Source organism: Stegodyphus dumicola, chromosome 4 (genome assembly GCF_044657685.1).
Source record: "Stegodyphus dumicola isolate Sdum_Otavi_A_Nest chromosome 4, ASM4465768v1".
In the NCBI taxonomy this organism is placed as follows: Eukaryota; Metazoa; Arthropoda; class Arachnida; order Araneae; family Eresidae; genus Stegodyphus; species Stegodyphus dumicola.
In genome coordinates, this window is record NC_140771.1 from 143825975 (window position 1) to 143841221 (window position 15247).

Consider the following 15247-nt stretch of genomic DNA (forward strand, 5'->3'; position numbering starts at 1 on the left):
ATAAACATAATTTATTTTTTCCTTCAAAAGAAAAAACATTATTCCATTATCTTTTTTTTTTTTTTTCTTTGTATATTTGTTTGTTTGACTTTGAAAGTATATCTCTTACTCATGCCTCAGAAGTTCTACATTTCTGATAAGACTTGAGTAATGTGACCATCATGAGAGACAATTTTGTAAATTTAGTTCTTGATGCCAAAATTTTATCAAATACCTTTTCCATATCTAAGAAACAGGGAGCCATACATTTTTTTTTTTTTTTTTTTTTGTAAGTGCTTAAGCAATGTTTTCCACAATGTTTAGGAGTTGCGTAGATGTATTTAGGCTCTGTCTGAAGTCAAATTGTTATTTTTGATTTTGTTGTTTTGATAATTCAACCTTTGATGAATTATCCTTTCAAAGAGCTTCCATAAACAGGGAAGCAGATTTACAGGCCTATAAATTGTGGGAAGATTTGGATTTTTTACCAGGCTTTAAAAAGGTAATAATCCAGCATGCTTCCACAGTTGTGGAAAGTAGGAAAACCTAAGACAGGCATTAATTATAGTTGTAAAAAGGATGGTGGTAGCTGGCTTCATGCAAAATGTTGTCATATTCTCATGCTCTGTTCACATTTAAATTTTTAATGATGTTATTTAATTCATTGGGCATTGTATGCTGTAAAAATTCAGTAGATTTCTTATGCATTAAGGAAATTAATACATTGTTTATTTCATCATCATGATCTTTTGTTGTTTGATATGTTAGGTTTGAAGGATTCTTCTAGACTTTTGACAAAAACAAATTTTTTTTTTTTTTTTTTTTTTTTTTTTTTTGCTTTGATTGAGTAACGATATTATCTTGTATAAGTGAGCCAATATGGTTAGGATGCTCCAATCATAAGGACCCTGTAATTTTCCATAGTGTTTCCTGTTCAGATGTCATATTATCTAAAAGTGATTCTCACTTTTCAGTTCTCAGCAATTAGATTGCTTATTTCCCTAATTAGGCTGTTAAGTCTTCTTTCCATCTTAGGATCTCTGGTGAGTTTCGAGTGTTTTGTTACTTGGTTTTTGTCCCACATGTTTTCAAAACTATGACCTATTAGAGACAGTATTATGATTTCTTGGTGGATGACTGTTATTGATTTAGTTTAAAATGACACACTGGATAATGATTATTACATTATGGTCAAACAACAGGAATCAGCGTAATTTTTGTAAATTTTGCAGGACTAGTTTCGATGGTTTAACTACAGAACCAGCTGCCTAAGTGCAGATGAATGAGATAAGAATAGCTGGAAAGAAGTTAAGCTACTAGTACCATCTATTGATGAAACAAGAAAACTGGAATGTAACTTCCTTAAAGGCTGAAGGTAAAGATGGATTGGACTTAGGGTCGTTTAGAACAAAAAGATTTTTTTTAATGTGAAACTTCTCTAGAAAATTGTAATTCACCAATGGAAAATGTTTTTTGAATAATTTTGGCTGCAGAAAAATGGGAAGTGTGATTTTTTGACCAACAGTGCTGGGCAACAAAGGATTTTATGTGTTTCCCTTTTCCTAACATATGCCTCATGTTCTTATTGTGAAACTTTAAGGCTCTCTTAGTTTGACTAATTAAAACACACTGGCAAGGAATTCTGTAAATACTCCAGAAATTCATACCTGGAGTGGGGTCTTTAAGTATGGAAATGGAAATTTTATTGATAGGAGAAAACACAAGGTTCTTTAATATACTAAGGTTAGGCCAGGAACGGAAAAAGCGTGCCATTGGTTGCTGGTAGTGACGTCACCCGGGAGACAAGACGCATCGGCTGACGCATCTGCTACATGATTTTGGTAATGGAAAAAATGTAAACTGAAGCAAAATGATCATTTTATATGTGGTAGATACACCGGAAATACCGGGTATATACTTTCCGATTAAGTATTTTGTTAAAGAAAATTTTTATTTTATGCACAGAATTCGTATGAATGCTGAAAATAATTGTAAACATTAAATTCTTTTCGTAAAGGAAAGCATTAGAAAATGAAAAACGATATTTAAGTTAATTAAGGGAAATAAATATTGTAAAACAAGGTATTTTTCAATATTTTTTTCGTAGTATTGTTTGCACTAAATAAATCTTGTTGAACAGAACACATGATGGCATAACTGCTAAGACCATGGTAAAAACACAATCAAAAAGTATTATTCTATTTATTTTCATTTCTCATGCACTTTTTTAATACAAATGAACTTTGACATTCCATGAGAAATATATGATCGTGATTTTCAGTTTAAATTACATATCTCAAGCAAAAATATATATAAAAAGATTTGACTTAACAAATTCATATTTAAATACCATAAAATTCTGCAAATTTCTTAATATCTGTCATTATACTTTTAAATAGTATACTTATCACATTCTTTTTAAAGTGAAAAGTCACTTCATATTGATTCACTTCAGATTTTAGCAGAAGTGTGTATATTTTCAGTATAATGTAAAAGTACTCTTATAATCCCTTACACTCCCAAGATTTCTATATAACATTTATCCTGACGTGATTATTTGCTATAGTAAATAATCTTTGATATTGGCATCCTATTCTTCCTTCCATACATTAAAAATGGAACAATTAAAATACATTTTCTTACACATATACACACAATAATAATAATAATAAACTTGCCCTACATCTTAGTTTCGGCCCACCAGCGGCCAAGCGGTAAAGTCGCTGAACACTGGTAGTTCGGTCCGAATCCTGTGAACGGGCTGGCTGCATGGGTGTTTTCGTGGTTTTTCTCATGCGTAATGTGTATACGAGCCAGTTTCCCTGAGAAAGTCCTCCACGAAGGCATCACACCTATTATGCAGATAGCCCTAGTGTGCTTTGCCATAATTAAATAGACCACCACATCTTAATTTCAATTCAGCCTGTACACAAATTAAATATTTTTAATTACTAATGTATTTTTATCAGGTTGTTTCTTAAAATACTTTTGTTATACTCGAAATATGTGTTCAATATTGAATTATTTTACTTTCTCTTATAATTAAAGACAAGTTATATGAAATCAAAATTAAAACATATGCAGCAGTTAAATAACACTGAACAGAATATCTTACTTACTCTTTCACTATTTGTATTCTAGCATTATACACAGATTTGTTTTCCTTCAGGTTCAAGCATGTGTAAGTTATATCAATTAAATTACATCACACATACCTGTATGCATCAGTTAAATAACACTGAAGAAAATATGTCACTCACTCATTCGATGTTTGCATCATAGTGTGGTCGAGAAATTGTTCTTTCCTCACGGTGAGGCATGTATCAGTTTACTTAGTTCTCAAAGCTTAACCCAGACGCTGCTTCAATACATAGAATTACGTTTGGGATGTAAAGAAAGTAACCAAAACATGTGAATGAAGTTGGATATGCGAATTTATTAACTAATCATTCAGGTACTCAGTATTGGTAAACATGACACTGAGTTTAAATATCTCACTACGATGTAAGTCTCATACACAAAATGAAGATTATGATAAAAAATGATTTAAAATGAGAAATTTTTCAATTTAAATGTAAAATAGCAGTAAAATGAAAAATAAATGTAAAATTACATCACAGTTATGTATGAAAACTACATAAATTCATTAAAAAAATAGTTATTTTATCTGGTTGTAAAGAGTGTTTCCCGCCAAAAAACGTATTAATTTGTATAATTCTGACACAACGCTATAGCACAATTTGCCACTTCCGCCTAGGTATAATAGCAAATTAACAACACAAATCAAATCAAACTGTTGATGCAATGAAAGTAAACAAACACCAAGAACTAACGCTGTCACCCACATGACGTCATGCGTATGTGGCATAACTTTCTCCCTGCACTGCGCATCGCTCTTGGGCCCCCCCTGGAGAAAACATGACCCAATCATTTTCTCGTTCATTTGCACTTGGGCAGCTGAGAAACATGTTTTTGTAGTTAAACCATCAGAACAAGTCTTGCAAAATTTACAAATATTAAGCTTATTCTTGCTGTTTGACTTCTCCAACAAGTCAGTATATTAATGTTTTATTTGTGTAAAATACAGAAGTAAATATATAAGTATTGTGTAAAATAGTTATTGATTTTTATATGTGTTCTTTTTTGTGCATTATTTTTTGTTGTTGTAAATACTATTCTTATTCTTAAACATGGATACTGGAAGAGAGATTGCCATAAAATAAAAGCATGACCATTTTTTACATCTGTTTTATTTCTAAATTGCACTGTTGGTCAGTTTTAAACTTTTATTTAAGTATTTATTTTCTGTTATAGATTGACTTCCCCTTTGCTTCTAATAGCAATTGCTGCTCTTCTTGGTTCTTGTTACATAATTAAGTTGAGAAATGATGCGAAAGAAGTTATTTTGTTTGGTAATATTATTTACTTTAATTTTTGTTCTTATTATGATTAGCTGATCAGCAAAATATATTGTAATAATAAACAAACTCAATACGCATGTAAAATACCATATAAAACATTTTTTCATGTGCATTACTCGGAAGAGTTTTTGTGCATTATTTCTTATTAGTTAGATATAATTGTGTTGTATGAACTACATATTTTATATTAAATATATGTTTATGGACTGAATTAAAGAGATAGATCAGAGCAAATGATATCTATTATATTTCAGTTCAACTGAAGTTATGTTTAGAGAGAAGGGGAAAGGGCTATCTTTCAGTATCATTTGAAAACATGAACTTGCAGGCTAAAATCAAAACATTAACTAATTTATAATTTTCTCATTTATACATTCCTATAAAATGTTATTTTTAGAATATACATATTTCATAAGCATTTACAGTGTACTGTAGTCATCTTGATATACTATTTTGTTTGCTTGAAGAACAGCATATTATTGATACGGTGCAAAGTCTTTAATCCGGACTCGTCGGGACTTTGGCGATTCCGGATTAGGGGTTTTTCTGCATTATAGATGATCAATTTGAATCTAGTAAGATGGCATGCAGAAATTATGCAATTAAAAATATGAAACTGTAATTTATGAAATAAAGAGCAATTATGATCTAAAGGATATCAAAATTTACAAAAAAAAAAAAAAAAAAAAAAAGCTTAATATTTATTTGTTTACTTTATTAAGCATTTCTTTCAATGTAAGTTGTTTCAGTTGCTTCGTTTTATGTGCTAATACTTTCTCTTTAATTCTATAAACAGATATAATTTATTGTTCAGTTACAAAGTTCCGCTGTTCAAGCCCTGTAACTGCTGTGCCGAGAATACCAACTAACTTGTCAATCGAAATTTTTTCGTTTTCACTAACCTCTCTGTCACTTTCTTCATGCCTTTATCCATTTTTTGAAGCAATTCCACTTTTTGTTTGATGAACATTGAAAGATGCTTTCGCTTTGTAGATTCTTTGGCAGCTTCAGAATAGGAAACTCTTTTTGACATAATCAAAAGTTCAAGCTTACTTTTTATAAAATTGCTCTAACAGTCTGCAAAAAATAATAAGCTGGATCCATTTAGAAGATTAAAGAACAACACAATCTGCAACATTAACTGAAATAGATAATTTTAGCCTAGCTTATACCGCCCGTTATACATTAAACGCGCATGCGTAAATGCATATGCACATACGTAAAGGTATGATGCACATCCGTAAACGCTACGCATGCACAGAAGGTTTGTAGCTTTGAGGTCTGGATTATAGATTATTCTGGATTATGGATGTCCGGATTAAAGACTTTGTACTGTATATAGATGTTCAGGCAGCACTTAATACATTATTTTATGGTTTGGTGGCTTTTAAACATGTGTTATCATAGCTAAAATTATAAATGCATTTTTAATAAATATTTTATGAATCTTTTTCTCTTTTCTGTACCTTTAATATATGTAATTTTATAATTTAAAAAGGTCTAAAAGATACTGAATTACAAAAATATATGTATGGGTTTTATATTATTTAAAACTAATTATTTTAATATTGTATTAGACAGCAACATATTGCATTTTTATCAATTATTTTTATACGATCTAGGTACTTTGCGTGTCTGTGTCTCTTTTCCTTCCATTCAGCATATGATTTTAGATATAAAGTTTAGAAAAATGTATCATTTTGATTTTTTAAAGAAAAAGTTTCTCTATTGGATTTCTCTTTAAAAAAACAGTCTTTAATTTTCTTTTAAAACTCTGTTAAGTGTAAAAATTATATTTAAAAGTTTATTTCATAAATATGAATTATGTTCCATTTCTTTACCTGATCACTTAAAAGACTTAAAAACTTATGAAGATTTGAAAAAAAAAAAATCAGTTGGCTTATACTTCCATTGCTGTGGTGCATTACCTTACTATGTTATCTAAACATAATGTTTAAAATTAAACATAATGTAAAAAAATTCTTTATCGTGTTTTTCAAAATTTTTCCGTAATTCTTTTGTTTGTGTGATGACTTTGAAGTATCAAGTAAAATGTTTCTATACTTGGCTTTTGATACAATTGTGTGCAAGTTTTTTCCTTTGGCAATTTTGGTATGCAATTCCCCAGTAATTCAGATTATCTCTGGCATGAAACATTTATGTAATTAAATAAATTACTAGAAATCTAAGCAAATTTGTCAGTATTCAACTTTAAAAATATCATATTTCAGCACATACCATTTGCATATTAAATGAGACTTTCTTGATGTATGTAAATATGAACACTGGAAGAAGTCATAAAAAGCTATTACATAGTAACATCCCATTGAGATTTAATTCAGGGATTTAGAGGGATCAGTCCAGTGTTCATGTATTCATCATCAAATTATTATTCTACAGCACAGATGTACCACGAGACATCAGATTGCATGAAAAAAGCAAGGGCTTTAATTATTGCCATTACATATAAATAGTGGATTTATTAATATCTATGTTGCCTGGCGTAGACCGTGAAAACACCATCATGTCATTATCTGCATCCTCCAAACTTCATTATTTGCATGATGTAGTCCAGAGGATATTTCCTTTCACATCATTTGATTGAAATACGATTGTTAGTAGAACTCTACTCACGTGCACCATAAGATTCATTTCTACTGATTTAAATTTTTAAGATTTGTTCTGATTAAATCAGAAGCTCCAAGCATTGTTCGGGATAACCAGCATTTTCTAAACAGCTGCACTTCTTTTACAGCTTATGGCATGTAAGAAGGTGAAAGCAAAATGAAATGCTCTAGATTGCCACTCTAAAGCCACACTATGCATTAGTAAAATAGGAATTTTTCACAAACGACTTGTCTACTTCATCAGCTGGAGCTAGAAAGAATGACTTCCTCAAACCATTTATTCCAGCATGATGTTAGCATGTCAACCTTAAACATTTTGTTTCAACTTTATTTTAACTGCATATGCCTTTTAATTCTTCAATGTGTAATAAGATATTTTCATTATAATTGTACTGATAATAGTCTATCACAGAAGTTTTTAATTCAGAGTTTGTGTGATCTACAGTTGTGATATGATTTGATTTCCTTAGTTAATCAAAAATTTTTTGTTATATGGGGAGGGTTTATTTTTGAGTCAGGGATGAGAACAGATTGAAGTCTTTCTATCATTATGTAACAAAAGAAATCCCCTGTGGGTTGAAATGCCTCAATGGGACTGTTTTCTAATATAGCATTCTGTTTTCATTATGTGTTGAAAATTTATAAATTCTGTTCAATGTGACATTTTTTATGCTTGTCTAGCTGAAGATCAGTTTTTATTTGTGTTGATGGTAAAGCAACATAAAGTTCAATTTTGCATGTATAGATAGAGCAGTGTCCAAATATTAATGGTATATAATGTTATAATTCTTCAACTTTTTATCTTTGATTTGTATTAATACAATAATAACAATTAAAATACTACATGCTTTTTAATGAAAATTTTTTAAAAAATTAACTGATGTATTGCTGGTCAGTTTTGAATTAAATATAAAATTTGATCTTCCTTCATAAGGATTTTAATTCAGGGACATTTCTAAATGTTTTATTAGTTATTCTAAAAGTTTCACATATTTTTAATTTCAGGTCAGAAGCTGACATTAGCACATCAGTATGCCTTAGTATCGATCATTTCATTTCCTTTATTTTACCTTGCTGGTGCTGGGCAAGTTGTTTTTTGGATATTAGGTATACTTTTTTTTTTATATTTGCATTGTTATGTTACTATTTAAGGACTTTGTTTTTTACAGGTTTCAATAAATGTTTTAAATTTTTTTAATTCAAAAAAGGAATACTCCCCTATCTAAGTAAGAAACAAAAAACTGTAAATTGGAGCTTGGTGCCCTATAGTTCGCAAACAGTGATCTTCAGAATATTCATTAAATAATTCGTGAAGTTAGTCATAAGTCATGTTCTCTTTTCCAGTACCTCAAGCTGCTGTGTCATTTAACTTCTTTAGATAAAATATTAAAATCTTCAAGATTTTCATACAATTATCAACTTAGCAAATTTAAAGTTCTATTTGCAGCAAGTGAGTAACATTCACTTAATTTCATCAATATATTCTACATTGTCAGTTTAGTCATCATATAAATGTAAAAGATTATTCAAGTACTTTAAAAATAAAATGATCAAGTTTATAAAATTACTTTAGAATTAAAGGAGGGAAAGTTATTCTATTAATAATTAAAGAAATTATGTTTGGTTATGTTTTAAATAAAAAGTTAATGTTTTAAAAAATAAAATTATGGTTTAAAGCTTTTGAAATATTTTCAGAATACTATTATTTTATTAATATTTTTCTTTCCAACTGATCTTAAATCTGTTTTTAATTTTGATAAATTTTGTTTTAAAAAGTTAATTAGAATTATTATTTTATGTGTATCTACATTTCTTAAATCTATTTTTAATTTTTATAAATTTTGTATCAAAAAAGTTAATTAAAATTATTATTTTATATGTATCTACATAAACTTTCATACTGATAGAACTGTTATATGTCTTATTAATGCTGCATGATATGTATATGCATTATTTTACTTCAAGTTTGCCTTCAAATTAAGCAGTTTATGTGAAAATCTCAAAAAGTAGTATTAATTAAGCTGTTAAAGCTAATGGAAAGATAAATTAATTTTTGTGAACACTTTTAAGTTATGTCTTATTTATTATTTATTTGTGCAGCATGAGTGGATTATATTTATTTTTTTTCCCATTTTAATGATATAGATTTGTAAAAACATAGATTATGCTTATTAATTTCTTTTGAAGTATTAATTTTCTGCTTATTGAATTTGAGAATGAGTTTCATGCCCATCTGTTAAGAAAAAACATTTTGATTTAAAATTATAAATTATACTATACACACAATAAAATTATTACTGAATTCCAAATATCAAGAATAAATAGAACTACTGCACCCACATAGTCATGAATACTTAAACATTAATACTAGACAAGAATGTTGTAATTTAGAAAAATCACAGCTTGCTTATAAACAAAGCTTTCTGTGTGAAAAGTCATTCATAACATTTTTCAATAAAAGAAAGGAGCTTCAGGGAAAAAGCAAGTTTTGTATTATCTTGCCCCTCCTCCTTCCTCCAAAAAGAAAAAGAAAGAAAATCTTTGGGTATAAATCAATGAAATAAAATACTTCAAACAAAATATATTATGCAGATTAATGGTATAAAAAAGTAAATTTTATATTTCTTCAAATTCTTGTTTGACTAAATTAGTATTGTAGTAATCTTTCATAACTAACTATAATACTTATAGTGCTATTTCATAGATTTGTTATCCGCAATGCCAAATGGAGGGGAAAAATACTTTGAAGTTTCAAAATGTATGCCAAGTAATAAACAGCTTATCACTAAATATGAAGCATAATTACTGAAATAAGCTAAGCACTATGTTCCCATAGTAATCACAACTCTACTTTTAACAATATCTCTGTTCTTATTAGTAACATTTTGTCACAACTTTCGTACTCAGAATTTTTCTTATGTAAGTTTTAATGGCTTCCGTGCATAAGATTAGGGATTTTATCAATGCTTCTAAACTTAAAAGAGACCATAATGTTTTATCTATGAGTGAAAAAGCAAAAATTCTGGAAAATAAATTTACATTATTTTATTAACAATGCAATATAAAAGTGAAACTTCTATTGCCTTACAATGCCAAATACACTCATGTCCATAAATTAAGGATAATGCAAAATCAGGCAAAGGAAGAGTTAAAAGCAAAACAAATTTGACTTATTTGTAAAGCTTATTTATTAAACAAAAAGTAAAGAGCAAAAAAAGATGCTATATGTTTCATATCATTAAAAAAATTAACAATTTTTCCTCCCTGGAGCAAATTACAAAAATTTTAAAAAAAAAATTTTTTTTTACAAAAAACCAATATTACATGGTTGGTATGATTGTTAATACATAACATTGTATGTCTCCCAGACGATGCAATACAATCCGTACAATGCCTAGGCATGCTGAGTATCAAATTATCGATCTGATCTTGGGGGATATTACACCACTCAAAAAGTAATGCTCTCCGAAGTTCCGGTAGACATGTAGGAGGAGGATGACGGGCTGCAACTCGTCGGCCAAGTTTGTCCCACACGTGCTCTACTGGATTCAAGTCCAGTGAGAATGCTGGCCAGTCCATACTGAATGCTGGGTGATATCCTCCGATTGAAGGCATTCGCTTACGATGTTTGCAGGGTGAGGACGGGCGTTGTCATCCATATACACAAATTATGCGCCCATGGTGCCCCAAAACAAACATACATGTTGTTCCAGAATGACGTCCCGATAGATTTGGCTTGTTATGGTTCCAGTTTGAACATGCAGGTCAGTTCTGGAACCCAGAATAATTCCACCCCAAACGAGCACTCCTGCACCACCGTAATGGTGTCGTTAAATGATGTTTTTTTGGTGGTAACGGGTATCTGGAGCTCTCCGTATGAAAATCCGACGAGAATCAGACTGCAAGCTAAACCTTGACATGCATGCTCTCTACTCCAGGCTACTGCATGCTCTCTACTCCAGGCTAACCGCAGGCGACAGTGAGTTGCTGCAAGTGGAACGCATCTTACAGGTCTACGAGCATATAGACCAATCTGCCCTAAGCGTCTGTACACTGTCTGCCTTGAAATTGTCGTACCAGTGGCTGAAGAGAGCTGACGAGACAGGTCTGAGGCTGTGCTCCGCCTGTTTCTTTTGGCAGTAACTGCTAAATACCGGTCCTCATTCGGCATTGTAACTCTGGGGCGACCTGTGCTATAACGTCTACTCACATTACCATCATCTTGGAATCGTTGCCAAAGCCTGGAGATGACACTCTGTGCAATTCAAAGTTCGTCTGATACTTCCAGTTGGGTACGCCCACATTCCAGACGGCCGATAATTCTACCACGTAAAAAATCATCCAAATGCGTCCTTTGTGTCATAACTATTCGGTTATTGCACTGAAATGCTTATAAAGCGCCTGCGAGCAATTTTACTTCTTTGCTTGTATTCCCTATATATCACTCTCTTACACTCTCATCATTGTGACGTACCATCGGTGTCATCTGGTTACTTCCTGAAATTTGCACATGATTCTTGAAGATGTGTGTAATGATTTTACAGATGATGTATTTATTTTAGAGTTTGATTTCCGCATGAATTATCCTTAATTTATGGACATGAGTGTATATCAATTCAACTTCACCAAATTTATATATATATACTATATGGTATCCTGTTGTGCATGGTGTTTTCTATTATCTGCAGACATATCTGCTAACTCGTAGTATGGGGGTATTACGGTATCTACTTAAGCCATTGCATTCATTTAAAATACTGTGAACTCCATTATAAATTGGGCATAAGGAAAAACTTTGCAACAGAGAAATGAAATCAGGAGATATTTAAAATATTATTGAAGATGTGAATAAAACTACTGCTAGTCATAATTTGTTTTTAAATATGAGAATTTATTAAACATCATATGTTTTGTTACAAGTGTGTGTTGTTAAAATGAATGTTATTTTTTAATATACTGTCTTGAACATAATCAATATGATGTAAAACTTAATGGAAATAAATAGCTTATCCACAGATTAAAATATTTCTTTTTAATTATGCTGCTCACTGTTAAAATTGCTACACCAAGAAGGTGGTATGTAACAAATGCCAAATTTGGTACTACATGCTGAGATATGCAAATGATTAACATTCCAGTGCATATGCACAAAGCAGGTATGAATAATGTTATCTACTTTGTTTATAAATGGAAAGACTGCACAGTGGGTTTCTCATTTGGAAATTGAATTTGAATTTTGGTTGTTTGTGTAAAGGTCATATTATGCCTCATGTAAGAAGGAGAAATTCTTACCAGCATGTACCATAATTTGACCGTGCCAGGATAGGGGCCTGTTGGGACTGCATTTTATCATTCCGCAATACTACTGCTCATATTGGTTGGAATCCCATGACTATCAGGCAAGTATGGAATTGATAGGTTCAGGATATTTACATTAAATGCCATGCAGAATCTCAGCAACCCCAGGCCAATAATACCTGAGAAAACAGACATGTTATCTTCTTGGCCTTGCAGGATCATACAGCCACATAATGTACCCTGAGTCAGGAAGTTGGCTTGTATTCAGAGCAACAATTGTCTACACAGACAGTGCAATGTCATGGGCTGTAAGCATGGTGACCATTGTTTCAGCTTCCTTTGATGCTGCAGCAGAGACAGGTGTGCCTACAATTAATAATAACCCTGGACATAGGAGTAGCACCATGTCATCTTCTCAGTCAAGTCCTGGTTCTATGTACAGCATCATGATGGACATATCCATGTGTGGATGCATTGAGGAGAATGAACATTGCTAGCTCTCATTTGTCATCATCATATAGGTCCAGCACCTGGCTTGAGGTGCCCACACATCCCAGCCACCTTTTATTTGCGTAGCTGGTATTGTATTGAGCTATCACTACATTTGTGACATATTAAGGTTGAGCTATGCCCTATTTTTGAAGCCTGCACGACGCCATCTTTTATCAAGATAATGTAGAACTGCATGTTGCCCATACTGTCCTGACCTTCCTGGATACAGAGGGTGTTCGACTCTTGCTCTGGCCAGGAGATAATCCACATTAATGATCCATAGGAGAGATCCACATTTCTAACCCATTGAGAATATCTGAATCATTAGTTGCCGAGAGATTGGCATGCCACCACTTCCCAGCCGCTATTATAGATGAGCACTGGCACAGAGTTGAAGCCTTGTGGAATAAAGTACCCTTATCTGTCATCCAGGGTGTTCACCAATTCAACTCGATGTCCAGACAAATTACAGCCATTATTGCAGCTAGAGATGGCAACTGTCTGAATTCTACTGGCTGTGTACTCCAAACTATCTGCAAATTTAATCATGTCTTCATCCTGTTATACGGTATAAGATTATAAGTAAGATTCTGCTATTTGTTTTCCTTCCTGGTATAGCAATTTTAATGACCAGCACTGTATGTTTAGAATATTGTTAAATTTCTTCAGTTGAACATCTTGCTTGTATTTTACTTTTATAACCAGTAAATAATTTATATAAAAATATTTTCATTCATCATCAAGTTGATTGTAATTGTTGTATAATATGCATATATGCCTTAATGATTTTACTATTTAGGCAGAATTAAAATAAAATAAAATATATTTTCAGATTGTTGATTCAATACTCTTGATTATTGTTGTATTAAGTAGCATAGTTATAAAATTATAAATATTTAATTTTAAATGTTTATTTTGTTTCAGTATCTTAAGCATTAAAATTTATAAATGTATATTATATTTTTTATTTCTTTCTTGTTATTCCAGTTTAAAAAAAAATTGCTGCTCTTTTTTTAATCTTTTATTTTATTTTTTGGCAAAATTTAAGTTATTTAAATGTTTCAGAATGCCATCCTCTTTTTTATTTTCTTATAATTATTCAGTTAAATTATGTACCTCTCTCATTTATTTAATTTTATATTATTTTTATGCAGTTTAACCTTTTAGATACCATAAATACTTTAAAGCAGTCTGAGATGCCAGATACATAGTGTAATTTGTACAAAAGAAGTGGATATTTTCTATAATGTCGAATAAATTTGTTAATTAATTAAGATTACACTTGAAAGGGATTTTTAAAAATTTTTTAGTACATGTGTTGACCTCAAAAATGCTGAGTTATATTGCCAAGCTAATATTATTTGGCATCTGAAAGGTTAATATGAAAAAGTGCTTTATTGATGAAAATTTAAAATTATTGATACCTTTATGAGAAATATATTTTTCAGGAGCTTCCTTTTTCACTATCATGCTTCATGCCACATTATATTCGATAGAACAGTGTCCTAAAGATGAAGATGACTTTGATCTTCATATGGCTCCTGTTTAATTTATTAATGCAGTCATTAAATTATTTTTCAGTATGTTTAATTAGTTATTTTATTAAAATTTGTATAATATAAATTTTTAATAATCTTTAAGTATGTGATAAAATTAAAATTCCTTTCAGGGGCCTCGTTTTTTTCTATAATGCTGCATGCTACTCTGTATGACCTTGACAAAAATAATGGAGAAGCTGATATCAAATTGATGTTGGAAACAGTGTAACGTGTTATTTATGGCTGAAATCAGTATTTATTTATTTAAGCTTTTAAAGTATTGTATTTAAAATATTTGCATTTCAGTGAACAATTGTCTCATTTTGGCAATTGATTTTATACTTTTCTCATGTTCAGCATTCAAAGATTTTATGTGTTTTATTTCCATATTGTTTTTTCTGTGAATAGTGCAATATTGAGTTTTCTGTTATATAGTTCTTTGGGCATCTTTTGTTTTTCATTTTGAATAAATGTGTAATAAAAAATATATAAGAGTTCAGAAATTATTTTGTAATTCAAATTCTTAACACCTGTGAAAATATATTACCACTCACTGGAAATTTTCAGCATTCTAAATGGCATATTTTTTGGGGGAGGGAGGATAATAAGTAAAAAATGTTTTTGAGTAAATCAGGTATAAAATCATGTTTAAAGAAAAATGTAACATTTTATTGTTATAACTTAGATTTAATAAATAATAATTTTCTATTTAAATAATTATGATTATTAGGTATACATATAATTTTAAGAAAATAAAATAGAATCAAAACATATACTTTTAAATAGAAAACCATGTGAATTCACAATAAATTATCGAAAAGAATTAAAATTAATAATTTAGTTTAATAAATTTAAACGGTGTAGGTAATCTTGTTATGAGGATTAGCTATTT

The 15247-nt window shown here is 30.5% G+C and overlaps 1 protein-coding gene across 3 annotated transcripts in view; it reads left to right on the top strand.

The window, feature by feature from the left end:
* The window catches only part of LOC146997717 (prenylated Rab acceptor protein 1-like), a 34431-nt gene extending 19584 nt beyond the window's left edge, over positions 1 to 14847 (top strand). For 2 of the 3 annotated variants that reach the window (XM_085815577.1, XM_085815578.1), the window contains exons 3-6: positions 4294 to 4391; positions 8033 to 8134; positions 14266 to 14397; positions 14487 to 14847. In XM_085815577.1, the coding sequence (XP_085671703.1) occupies positions 4294 to 4391; positions 8033 to 8134; positions 14266 to 14366 (301 nt within the window). In that variant the 3' untranslated portion in view covers positions 14367 to 14397; positions 14487 to 14847. The remainder of the gene's footprint in view (positions 1 to 4293; positions 4392 to 8032; positions 8135 to 14265; positions 14398 to 14486) is intronic. The other variant, XM_085815579.1, reaches the window with a different exon arrangement.
* The last annotated feature ends 400 nt before the right edge of the window (positions 14848 to 15247 follow it).